Below are 13779 nucleotides of genomic sequence, written 5' to 3' on the forward strand. Positions count from 1 at the left end.
TTGTTTGTCTATTGTGTTGTATTGAAATGCTCACTCTTCCTATGCGGTTTTGTGTTTCTGGCAGGCTATTCGCACTGTCAAAAGAGTGGAAAACTAAAACAGTGGCGATAGTTTGAAGAATGTTATGTTAAACTCGTTAGTGTAGATTATCGGAGCTGCATCCACTCGTTCCTTTTCCTAGATTCGGCGCGTCATCAAAGCATCCTTCACGCGGAAGTCGATGTAGGGATTTTTTTTCAAGTTTTGACTTGCGCAGTAGATCCTAGGGTGTAGTCGGATATAGTTATTTTCCTTCTGAAGTTTCTCCATGGCGGTGGACACAAAGCACTGAGACCGTGGAAGTCTGCGTTTAGGGCAAGGACAATAATTCTGGAAGGAACAAACGCATTTTTAAGGAGAAGCAATTGAAAGTTTTCCGTATGGTTTTACTTGTTTTATCAAGATTGCGGTAACTGGGTAGTTACCAATAAGTTGAAAGTTCAAAGGTGTAATAGAGGAATTCGTGTAGTTGTAGCTTAAGTTTGAAACGGCTTTTAGAATAGCTGAGAATGGGTTGGTTTATTCAAGTTTTGTTTTCATTTACTTGTTTGGCTGTCTTCAGCCACAGTGCTATGGATGAATGCACTGACGATTCGAGTCGTCCTCAGCGATGCATGCCAGAGTTTGTCAACGCTGCTTTCAATGTCACTGTGGTAGCTACCAATACTTGTGGCTCTCCACCAGAAGAATACTGCGTACAAACCGGGGTTACGGGGGTCACCAAGTCGTGCCACATCTGCGATGCCAGGGATCGCAGACAACACCACAGTGCTGTGTACCTCACCGATTACAACAATCAACAGGACACCACCTGGTGGCAAAGTCAAACTATGTTAGCGGGCATCCAGTATCCACACTCAATCAATCTAACTCTTCATCTTGGTAAGTGTTGATTATATTATGTTTCAAGCGCATAAAACAGTCCAATATGTTTAGCTAACGTTACCGTAAGAGCACTATTCATCTCATCTGCAGACGGATTAGGGGGTGGCTTTTTAACTCGGAGCAAACATTGAACTCGAAACAACTGTTCATATAAACCACGAATAGAATGGAATAGGTTTGGTTTCAATTTGAAAACAAATCCCAGTTGACAAGCCGAGATGTATGGCAATCACACACTGACTGCTTAATTATTTGCGGCGGACAAGACCGCTCCTGGCGCCATCAGTAGATACATTTTTTTTTTTTTTTAACTTTATTTAACTAGGCATGTCAGTTAAGAACAAATTCGTAGTTTCAATGAGGGCTTAGGGACAGTGGGCTAACAGTTGTTTAGTTTTTTTACCTTGTCTGCTCATTGAATTCTATCTGTGTGTAAAATATGCCTAAAATATATATTTGCGTTTTCTTTGTGTATACAGTCATGAGAACGGTTATCATGCTCTAAATACATTACATTTAACCAGAGGAATGGATTTCTCAGAGTTAGTCATTCTTTTACATACTGGAATTTGCGCAAACTGCCGCACAGCTGAAAGTTCTAGACTCGAGCTATGAATATCAAATGCTCCTTCTGGGTCTTGTTAGCTTTGACTAATTGACTGATTTTATAGAGTAGGCCAGATGAAATGGACGATAATGTGAGACGACATTTTACGTTCAACTGTGTGGAGGTCACATGTTGTGGAGACTCATCTACAGGCCTATTTACTGAAATATAACTGTCCTTCCAATAATGATTGGAGGAGTGCTTTTTCTAGAGTTAATTTCAAATGATTAACTTTCCATTAAGTATTTGAGACGAGTTTCAGTATTCACCCAGCACTACTGTTTTAGTGCTCGACATTCGAGTGGTTTAGTCAGGTCTCCTTGTAGCTTCTTTGTATTCTAAGGTAACCAACTTTGATAAGCTGGTGGACTGTAGTCACCTATTCTATACTGAAAAATTATATAAGCGCAACAATTTAAAAGATTTTACTGAGTTCCTATATGAGTCAATTGAAATAAATACATTGGGCCCTAATCTGCAGATTTCATATGACTGGGAATACAGATATACATCTGTTGGTCACAGATACCTTGGAGGAAAAAAAAGGTAGGGGTTTGGATCAGAAAGCCAGTCGGTATCTGCTGTGTACATTTGCCTCATGCAGTATGACATCTCCTTCGCATAGAGTTGATCAGGCTGTTGATTGTGGCCTGTGGAATGTTGTCCCTCTTCTCTTCAATGGCTCTGCGAAGTTGCTGGATATTTTCAGGAACTGGCACACTCTGTTGTACACGTTGATCCAAAGTATCCCTAACATGCTCAATGGGTGACATGTCAGGTGAGTATGCAGGCCATGGAAGAAATGGGACATTTTCAGCTTCCAGGAATTGTATACAGATCTTTGCGACATGGGGTTGTGTATTATCATGCTGAAACATGAGGTGATGGCGGAGGATGAATGGCACGACAATGGGCCTCAGGATCTCATCAAGGTGTCTCTTTGCATTCAAATTGCCATCAATAAAATACAATTGTGTTTTTTGTCTGTAGCTTATACCTGCCTATACCATAACCCCACTGCCCCCATGGGGAAATCTGTTGACATTAGCAAACTGCTTGTCCACACAACGCCACACACGTGGTCTGCGGTTGTGAGGCCGGTTACACATGCGGCCAAATTCTCTAAAACAATGTTGGAGGCTGCTTATAGTAGAGAAATTAACGTCCAATTCTCTGGCAACCGCTCTGGTAGACATTCCTGCAGTCAGCATGCCAATTGGTGCCTCCCTCATAACTTGAGACATTTAGTGGCCTTTTATTGCACCTAGGGCTGTGGCGGTCACAAAATTTCGTCAGCAGTGATTGTAAAGCAAATAACTGTCAGTCTCACGGTAATTGACCGTTAATTAACATAAACATATTTAGCATCTCCTGGCTTCCACACACAGCCTACAATTGCGAATGGAGGCCGCTTTCCCCGGTGGCTTATTTTCATGCCTCCCAGGTAGCCTATACTCCTGTTGTTAATGTAACCAATGTGCTTATTACTATAGTAAATGTAGTAGGCCTAGCCTATAGAAAGCTCATGGGATCCTCCTCTTTTTATTAATGGCTATCACTCAGTTTTCACTCAGTTTTTTGTAAGGAAAATGTCTGGGTTCTTTTATTTCCGCTCATGAAACATGGGACCAACACTACATGTTCAGTCTACACATTCCGCCATAACGCGCTCAAAGCACAATACACTTCAGGGTAAGCACACCATAGCCAGGGGTAGGAAACTAGATTCAGCTGCGGGAACATATCATTAGGTTAATTCCTGGTGGGTTTTTTTTTGGGTGGCCCCTGAAAAGTCACTCAGACTGGTTTCAGCCTGCTGGCCGCAGTTGCCGACCCCTGCCATATGCCATTGTTACTCAACTGTAATGTATCGTTTGGAGGACATATTCTGGTTTGGTGATAACCCACTTGATAATACAGTGTGGTTTCTGTCAGTTTCAAAGTAACCGGTAGCCACATTGACTGGCCTGTGTGATTACAGTATCTAGGCTATTTGATGCGTAAAGAGGGAGATTAGATTGAGCTCTGTAAAATATTATTTCCTTTTGTAAAGTAGCACTCAAATTTGCAATTCCAATTGACTCTTGGCATTACCTAAGCTCCTGGTGCAATGAGCCCTGACATTCAGGATTGCTGATGCTGTCTTGGTGATATTAGTGTGATTACTATAAATGGCATGAACACTACTGTGTTAACTGACATACAGGTAACTGCCAAAATAATGGAAACACTTGAGTAAATGAGGGATACAAAGTTGTTTAAAAGCAGGTGCTTCCACACAGGTGTGGTTCCTGAGTCAATTAAGCTATTAACATCCCATCATGCTTAGGGTCATGTATAAAATGCTGGGTGGGGCCATTATTTTGGCTACCATGGCTATGCCCCCATAGGATGACAATGCCCCCATCCACAGGGCATGAGTGGTCACTGAATGGTTTGATGAGCATGAAAATGACATAAACCATATGCCATGGCCCCCTCAGTCACCAGATCTCAACCCAATTGAACACTTATGAGAGATTCTGGAGCTGTGCCTGAGATCGTGTTTTCCACCACCACCAATAAAACACCAAATAATGGAAGAGTTCCAGACTAGGCTTGAGCGAAATACAGATGGTATGATTTTGAATACCGTTTTTAAAAGATGTGTGTGTGTGCTATGCCACTGATTTTAACTATAAGTTAATAATAAAATAAAACTATAATACAATTATATCAAACTCAGGGCTACAGCTAACTTGCTAGCTGAGTGGCTTGATTTCAAGATCACGCTTCTTGGTTACAGCAGAGCTTGATTTAGATCACGCTTCTTGGTTACAGCAGAGATATACAATCCAATTTTCTGGTTGCATAAATTGTTTTTTATTTTTAAGTAGAGCCACTGTGTGCACTTCCGGTAATACCGTATACCCTGGTATGGTATAGAAAAGGTATGACGGTATGAAAATCTGCAAACAGCCCAACCCTATATATCCAGACACTTGTAGATTCTATGCCACGGTGCATTAAAGCTGTTCTGGCTCGGGGTGGCCCAAGCACTATTTAAGAAACTGTTTATTTGATTTTGTCAGTCACCAGTACTTTTCAAGCTTATTGAGTTGTTACTATTATTAAATGTTAACAGTATGTCCAAGGGGGAAAAGTTAACCATTTCTGTACAGTCATACAGGCCTTCTAATAGATTACAAAGTCTCACAACAAGAGCACACAAGGCTGGCACCCTTGGCATGAATTGGCCTCTGTTTGTTTCCCATTATCACTAAATGCATAAGTTCACTGATTGTTCACATTATGTGAATCACTGTGGGGAGGTGACTAAGGGAGTGGGAAAGGATGTGCTTGAGCACCTATTCTGCTTCTCAGAAACTAAAAGCCACAATGGTGGAGGTGGTTGGCCTGTCTTCTTTTTAAGGCAGGCATTCTGTTTGCCAATCTTTGTTTGAAGGAAACATCGACCTCACTCGAAGTATGTTTGTTGCTAGTTGGCTTGTTGAGGTCAAATAAAATATTTTAATTTGAAATCTTGCTGTTTGTGCGGCTATGCATTTGATTTTATTCTTTAGAGAATGATTGGCCTAGATGCAGGGCTCGACATTAGCTCTTGTCCGTGACAATAAAATAAAAAAAGTCAGACCAGAAGAATATTAAGTTGTCACAATGGACAAGTTAAAAAAAAAAAAATCTCACATCACAATATCAAACAATTACTCCAATCAGAATTGGATAAGAGAGGCCAAAATTGGAATAATATTCTAATTTAATTTTCACTTAAATATAAAAGCCTACTTGTCAAAGTGTAGGTGATATGCATATTGGCTACAGCCTCGTTTCCAAACCGATGCTGACATGAGGCGCCAGAAAATGTAGCCAAACTTTTAATAACGTAAATATATGCTAAACGCCAGTCATGTTTGATAGCTATAATAAAGGATAATTAACGGCATATAGGCTTGATTCTGTCAACATACTCGAGGCACGGTTTGTTCAGATCAAATGGTCACAAGACCGGAGAGTGAAGGACAGTGCCTGTTGCACACAGCACATCACCCACCTTGAATCTGAGTGGAGGTGGTTAGCATTTTGAAACCGTTTAACAATTAAGTTAGCTTTAGCTTTCTTCTGGAAAATGTGAAGTCCAAGATGGAAAAGGGGGGCGTTGTTGGGGCTGTGTTTCTGGACCTAAGGAAGGCTTTTGATACTGTTAACCATAAGATTCTCATCACAAAATTGTCCAAGTTCAACTTTTCCCCCAATGCCTTGAGATGGAGGAAATCATACCCTGAAGGCAGAACTCAGTGTGCCAGAGTGAGCAATGAGCTGTCGCCCACTCTTAGCTATGATGTGGGTGTGCCCCAAGGGTCAATACTAGGGTCCCTCCTGTTCAGCCTGTACATTAATGATCTGCCTTCTGTCTATACTGGGTCTGAAGTTCAAATGTATGCAGATGATACAGTGATATATGTGCATGCAAAGAGCAAACAACAAGCTGCACAATAACTCACCACTGTAATGGTCCAGGTTACAAAGTGGCTCAGTGACTTGTGTTTGCATCAATGTGAAAAACAACTGTCTGCATGTTTTTCACAAAGAGGGCAACACTGCCATCAGACACACAACTGCACCACTTATCACACATTCACAGAAGACATGGCTAAAGGTCAATCAGATTTGTGAACATAATCCCTAGCTGTGTATTGCTGCTTTCCATGTCTGTTGTCTGTAGCTTGTGAGGTGTGGAAACACTTTGTTGCTTTTATGGATTTTGTCTTGTTGGTTTTTGTTCTATGTTGCTCTGTCTGTATGCTACATCTTGCTTGTCCTATGTTACTCTGTGTGTGCTCACTGCTCAATGATTGTCGATATTGTAATTGTTTTTAATAACCTGCCCAGAGACTGCGGTTGAAAATTAGCCGGCTGGCTAAAACCGGCACTTTTTACTGAAACGTTGATTAATGTGCACTGTCCCTGTAATAAAAAATAAAAAAAACTCCAACTCTATTGTTAACCTGGCTATTTTATGTCATTTTATTAAGCATGTCTTGTTTCAAAGTAGTCTTGTCAAAATACAAACGACCACAGAAATGTTGAGAGAATCATTTAAATGCTTAATATGCCATTGAAACCAGCATATTTCTCCAGTTCTATTGGTTTTCAAATCAACTTTATTTTATTGTCCAGCAGTAAAATGTGTAATCCTATTTGTATTAGTAACCCATGCTAGTTGATACATCTTCAGATCTCGATCCCTCTTGATTTCTAACAGATATTTTCATATCATCACATGAAACCGTTTGCGCTTTTGAGAATGGTGTTTTCCTGCTAATTGCATTTTGGAATATTGGGGCCTACAGCCATGTGTGCATTGTTAGCTTATATGAATAAATAAAACTTTGTCAACATTTTAAACTAAACAGACGGATCTGTTGCATCAGCCTCATTGCTTTTTACATTTTCTAATGTGCAGTGGCTGTATGAATTTTGGATCTGTCGTCCCAGAACTGTCTCAGAGTCTGTTTTAAACCGTAGACACATTTTTAATCGGCCCAGGGATGACAGGACGCCCTTTAGTTCGAGCCCTGGTTGTAATTGTAATGTTGCAATATTTTATAGGCTACCAAAGGTGGCTAATCTTCCACCAGGAGAGCCTTAAATTGTATTTTGAGGCAGGCTTGAATAGGCAAAGAAGCCAATAGGCAGAGTAGGCTACATGTTTGTTTTGATTCTCTGGGGAAGAAAAAAAAAAAGATAGTAATGCATTTTATTTTGTAAAGTGATTCCATGCATCGTACAATGATGTACAAATAGTGTGAGACCTTTTTTGGGGAGGGACAAGTGACTTGTGTGTTAATGATAAGTCACTTAAAATAAAAGTACTGGTTAAATTACCATATTTATTTTGTTAAGATTTAAGCTTTTGTTTGTATATATTCAAGGCTTGGATGACTTTCATCTCAGTATGCCCTTGAAGGGCTGGTTTGGGCAGGAAGAAGGCATGTCCCGACTTGACAACACAGCAGACATTTAACTAGAGGTTGAAGATGTTTCCTGTCTTTCTAATATAGTATCCTCCACTCTTGAATCCCTAGGCCTCAAATACATGATGCCTTACAAAATAATGTTTGAATGGTAAGTTCAGGAAAGTTCATCCCCAGGCAAATTCTGTTCCCCAGTTTAGCCCACACTCAGTGCTGAAGAGAAATGAATATTCATGATGTGCCCATCTCTGAGGGGAATTCTCTTCACCTATGCCCTGAAATGTCAGTCTCTATGAAGAATGTGAACAATGAGGGAGACATCCCCTAGAGGTTTCTGTTTCAAATGTACTTTTAAAGGCATTTGTTGAGATCCTTAAAGGAGAAGGGAAGCTTTTTACTAAATGCCGTGGATTCTCCCTACTTAGGCTATTTAACAGTGCACAAATGGTTGCCACGGTTGGTTACAATTTGTATTCCAAGAGGCAGCAACATGATTTAGTGAAGTAAATCTAATGAAGCAAACTGTTAAAACATTGTTAAATCTTTTACTCCTATGAACGTGCAGGGAACACCTGCAGGATATGAACAGTTCTCACTATTATCCAGATAACAATCGTAAAATAGTTTTATTAACCCAAGTTAGTGACTTTGATATGACTGAGGCATGTCCACTCAAAAAAACATGTAATTCCTATGTATACTTCAAAGAGTTAAATTAATGCTACTCACTTATAATATTGCTTTCAATGTACTACTGGCCAAATCTTCTGCTACTGAAGTTGTGCTTGAACTCTTTTGTATGTTCTATCCTCTGTAGGCCTACATCGGAAAGCATTCACTATCAGGATGTGAAACACTTCACCATAACTTCACCCTTTGTGATCTGGGAGGTGGTTAACGGCCAGACTAGCTTTGGCCAGCACACAGAAGTGGTTTCTCTATCCCAGAGATGAGATGGTGCGCAGCAGTGTGGGAAAGCCTTTGGGAAAGTCTTTCTCTGGCCCCTGAGGTTCCCAAGTCATAATTTTCCTTGTAGGCTTTCCCAAACACTATAAAAGACAGTCATTTTTTTAAAGACTGGCCAGCTGTTGCAAATTATACCAATCTTAAAGTGGTGGGGGACGGGGCGATGAGCCGTCATCCTATTGTTTTGCTGGTGAATGAATTATCTCAGCGTGGGAACCTTGTATTTCTAACGCCCTAGGTTTTTCTGATGGTCACACAGATATCTGAATAAAAATTAAGTTGGAAAGGCTAAGATACATTTAACAAAGGACACAAATGATGAAATAACAAAGTAAAAATAAGCTCCGAAACCAAATTATCTGAAGTCACAATGAGAGCTCAAAGAGGCACTCGTTCGTTTATAAGCTATGCTGTAGTGGTTTCCTGTAGGGTTTATGAACTACATTCGGGTAGCATGTGTAGTCAGGCAGTGTCAATTATACGTGTGCTTTGAATTTATGGCGACTTTGTGTGACGTAAATAAGCTAGGCTAAAGGCTTCCATGCGACAACTTGTTTGGATAATGTGTCATTTATTTGCTAATATGATGCTGCGCAGGTGTATATAGTGGAATTGCATTAGTGCCAACATTGGGAATTTGTTTTGTAATTTCCCGGGTCTTGTCATTGCATTTTCTGGGGAAATTTGAAGTGTTCCCAGATACCCATGTTAATCCCTACTGTTGTCATTTTCTCTCTATATATATTTTTTAAGTAGAACAACAAACTGGTGCCCTGGCACCTGCTACCATACCCCGTTCAAAGGCACTTAAATCTTTTGTCTTGCTCATTCACCCTCTGAATGGCACACATTCACAATCCATGTCTCAAGGCTTAAAAATCATTCTTTAACCTTTCTCCTTCCCTTTATCTGCACTGAAGTGGATTTAACAAGTGACATCAATAAGGGATCATAGCTTTAACCTGGATTCACCTGGTCAGTCTGTCATGGAAAGAGCAGGTGTTCCTAATGTTTTGTACACTCAGTGTACGTAAAGGATGGTCAACCATCCTCCAGGAGAGCTAATGGTTGTGCAGCTTTTATTCCTTTACACCTCTAACAAACCACAATTTAGAAATTAGCTGGTAATCCAGACCTATATTGTGTTTTGAGCAGAGCTTGATCAAAAGCCTGCACACCCAGTAGCTCTCCAGACTGAGGGTTGACCTCATGTGTTTTATACAGTTGCCTAAGCCCAAGCAAGAAGGCGCTGACAGAGATGATCTCCTCGCTTCACGTCCTTAGGACATTTTTTCTTTATGTATTATTTCTTACATTGTTAGCCCAGAAGATCTTAAGTGTTATTACGTACAGCTGGGAAGAACTATATGGATATAAGAGGGACGTCAACTTACCTACATTATGACCAGGAATACGACTTTCCCGAGGCAGACCTCCACCCTGGACATTGGTTCTAATCCCAGAGGCCGACCCAAAACAGCGTCATCGCTGCAGGTGGAGCGGCCTCCTGGTCAGACTAAGAAGGCGAGCACACCATCCACTGCTTCCAAGCATATTACTCACCAATGTCCAGTCTCTAGACAACAAGGTGGATGAAATTAGGGCATGAGTTGCCTTCCAGAGAGACATCAGAGATTGTAACATCCTCCGTTTCACGGAAACATGGCTCACTCGGGATATGTTGTCAGTCACCGGGTTTCTATATCCGTCGTGCCGACAGAAACAAACATCTCTCTGGTAAGAAGGGCGGTGGTGTATGCCTTATGATTAACGAGTCGTGGTGTGATCATAACAACATACAGGAATTCATGTCCTTTTGTTCACTTGACCTAGAATTCCTTACAATCAAATGCCGATATCATTATCTTCCAAGAGAATTTTCTTTAGATTATAGTCCACAGCCGTGTATATTCCCCCCCCCCCCCCCCCCCAAGCAGATACCTCGACAGCCCTGAAAGAACTTCACTGTACTCTATGTAAACTGGAAACCATATATCCTGAGGCTGCATTGATTGTAGCTAGGCATTTTAACAAAGCTAGTTTGAGAACAAGGTTATGTAAATTCTACCAGCACATTGATTGTTGTACCCGCTCGAGCAAAACATTAGACCACTGCTACTCTAACTTCTGTGATGCATACAAGGCCCTCCCTCCCTTCGGCAAATCTGACCATGACTCCATCTTGTTTCTCCCCTCCCTATAGGCAGAAACTAAAACGTGCTTAGGTCTATCCAACGCTGGTCGAACCAATTGGATTCCACGCTTCAAGGTTGTTTCGATCACGTGGACTGGGATGTGTTCCGGGTAGCCTCAGACAATAACATCGACATATGCTGACTCTGCGAGTGAGTTTATTAGGAAGTGCATTGGAGACTTTTAAAACCTTCCCTAACCAGAAACCGTGGATTGATGGCAGCATTCGCGTACAACTGAAATCACAAACCACAGCATTTAATCATGGAAAGATGACCGAAAACAGTGTAGCTATTCCCCCCGCAAAGCAATCAAACAAGCAGAGCGTCAGTATGGAGACTAAGAGTCGCAAATCAAAGGCTCAAGAACGAGACGTATGTGGCAGGGTCTACAGATAAACACAGATTACAAAAAGAAAACCAGCCCGGTGAGGACATCTACTTTGCATGACACAAGTAATGTTTGTAACAATTGTTTACAGACCGATTTATTTAACTTATAATTCACTGTATCACAATTCAAGTGGGTCAGAAGTTTACATACACTGAGTTGACTGTGCCTTTAAACAGCTTGGAAAATTCCAGAAAATGATGTCATGGCTTTAGAAGTGTCTGTTAGGCTAATTGACATGATTTGAGTCAATTGGAGGTGTACCTGCAGATGTATTTCAAAGCCTACCTTCAAACTCAGTGCCTCTTTGCTTGACATTATGGGAAAATCAAAAGAAATCAGCTAAGACTTCAGAAAAAAATGTGTAGACCTCCACAAGTCTGGTTCAACCTTGGGAGCAATTTCCAAGTGCCTCAAGGTACCACGTTCATCTGTACAAACAATAGTACGCAAGTATAAACACCATGGGACCACGCAGCCGTCATACCGCTCAGGAAGGAGACGCGTTCTGTCTCCTAGAGATGAACGTACTTTGGTACGAAAAGTGTAAATTAATCCCAGAACAACAGCAAAGGACCATGTGAAGATGCTGGAGGAAACAGGTACAAAAGTATATATATCCACAGTAAAATTAGTTCTATATCGACATAACCTGAAAGGCCGCTCCGCAAGGAAGAAGCCCTTGCTCGAAAACCGCCATTAAAAAAAAGCCAGACTACGGTTTGCAACTGCATATGGGGAAAAATATCCTAGTTTTTGGGGAAATGTCCTCTGGTCTGATGAAACAAAATAGAACTGTTTGGCCATAATGACCATTGTTACGTTTTGGGGAAAAGGGGGGAGGCTTGCAAGTCGAAGAACTCCATCCCAACCATGGCAGCATCAAGTGGGAGTGCTTTGCTGCAGGAGGAACTGGTGCACTTCACAAAATAGATGGCATCATGAGGAATAAAAATGATGTGGATATATTGAAGCAACATCTCAAGACAAGTTAAAACTTGGTCGATAATGGGTTTTCCATTTGGACAATGACCATTTTACTTCCAAAGTTGTGGCAAAATGGCTTAAGGACAACAAAGTCAAGGTATTGGAGTGGCCGTCACAAAGCCCTGACCTCAATCATATAGAAAATTTGTGGGCAGAACTGAAAAAGCATGTGCGAGCAAGGAGGCCTTCAAACCTGACTCAGTTACACAAGCTCTATCAGGAGGAATGGGCCAAAACTCACCCAACTTATTGTGGGAAGCTTGTGGAAGGCTACCTGAAACGTTTGACCCAAGTTATACAATTTAAAGCCAATGCTACCAAATACTAATTGCGTGTATGTAAACTTCTGACCCACTGGGAATGTGATGAAAGAAATAAAAGCTCAAATTAATCATTAATTTTACTATTATTCTGACATTTCACATTCTTAAAATAAAGTGGTAATCCTAACTGCCCCAAAACAGAATTTTTATTAGGATTAAGTCAGGAATTGTGCAACTGAGTTCAAAGGTATTTGGCTAAGGTGTATGCAAGCTTCTGACTTCAACTGTACGTACAGAGACACCGCCAATTGTTGGTCATGGAAATTTGGTGAAAATTCATGAAATTTAGTCTGTCAAATTGTGTATTTAATCATAGGTGTTAGGTACTTAAAACGTGTGTAGTTTATATTTTGTGCATGTTAGAGAGGACTAGGCTTAGGCTTTGTGGGCCTCTCACAAAGCTGCCTAGATATATCCCAGAGTAGAGCAGCCTATTTGAAAATGTTTTTTTTAATTTGAACAATTTTATTATGATATGGTTGTGCTGGATTCGTCCTGCTCACCAAAGAACACTTGGGTTTCCGCAGACATAAATTAAGCTAGAGGTATATTCAGATTCACTGCTGTGACTTCCCTTGTCTGCCTGGCCAAATATAATCTCTTCCTGTGGAACAAGGCCATTTCTTCACTTTGTTGTGACATTCCCTCCTTTTGGTATTTTTTTATTTAACCTTTACTGAACTTGGCAAGTCAGTTAAGAACAAATTCTTATTTACAATGATTGCCTACCCTGCCCGACGCTGGGCCAATTGTGCGCCACCCTTTGGAACTTCCAATCACGGCTGGATGTGATACAGCCTGAATTCGAACCAGGGACTGTAGTGATGCCTCTTGCACTGAGATGCAGTGCCCTGGCCCCACTTGGGAACCCAAGAGGACCACTAGACTTCAGTGGCTGATCACTGATATGGTCTTAGTTCCTACTAGTTAATTTCACACGGATTTCAGTCTTCGTAAATTGAAGTGTAGGCTTTTTTCTGTCCATTTGGCAAAATATTGTGCTTTTGCTTTAACTGTACTATTGTTGTTAGTGCAAGTAGTTGAAGTACTCCTGAATATTATTCATTTTTAGCTTAGATATTAGCCTATTTGATTCAAGTTGGATGCGCTTGCAATTGTATTTGAGTTGATGACCACCCTTGGTAAGCAAATCACTGGTCAGTGTCACTTAGTTCTTTTTAAATATTGTCAACCAGGAATAACTTTACCAGGGACACATTATTAAAGCAAAAATGCAGCCATTTTAGGATTTCCACCTGTGGCAGTTTAAACTTGTAACTGAATAAACCCTCTCTATCAAAGGTGCCTCTAGAGTCTCTGACGATGACAGAGTCCTATCTTTAGATCTGAGGCATAGGTGACCGCTCCCCACCTTTCCCTCCTAAAGTCATACAAGCTCACAAAACTCCTTTGT

The 13779-nt window shown here is 40.9% G+C and overlaps 1 protein-coding gene across 1 annotated transcript in view; it reads left to right on the top strand.

Annotated features, from left to right (window-relative positions):
- The first annotated feature begins 263 nt into the window (after positions 1 to 263).
- Positions 264 to 13779, top strand: part of lamc1 (laminin, gamma 1) — an 80995-nt gene continuing 67479 nt past the window's right edge. The window contains exon 1 of the mRNA XM_021589534.2: positions 264 to 921. Within this exon, the coding sequence (XP_021445209.2) occupies positions 549 to 921 (373 nt within the window). The 5' untranslated portion in view covers positions 264 to 548. The remainder of the gene's footprint in view (positions 922 to 13779) is intronic.

The sequence above is a fragment of the Oncorhynchus mykiss genome, chromosome 28, assembly GCF_013265735.2.
Source record: "Oncorhynchus mykiss isolate Arlee chromosome 28, USDA_OmykA_1.1, whole genome shotgun sequence".
In the NCBI taxonomy this organism is placed as follows: Eukaryota; Metazoa; Chordata; class Actinopteri; order Salmoniformes; family Salmonidae; genus Oncorhynchus; species Oncorhynchus mykiss.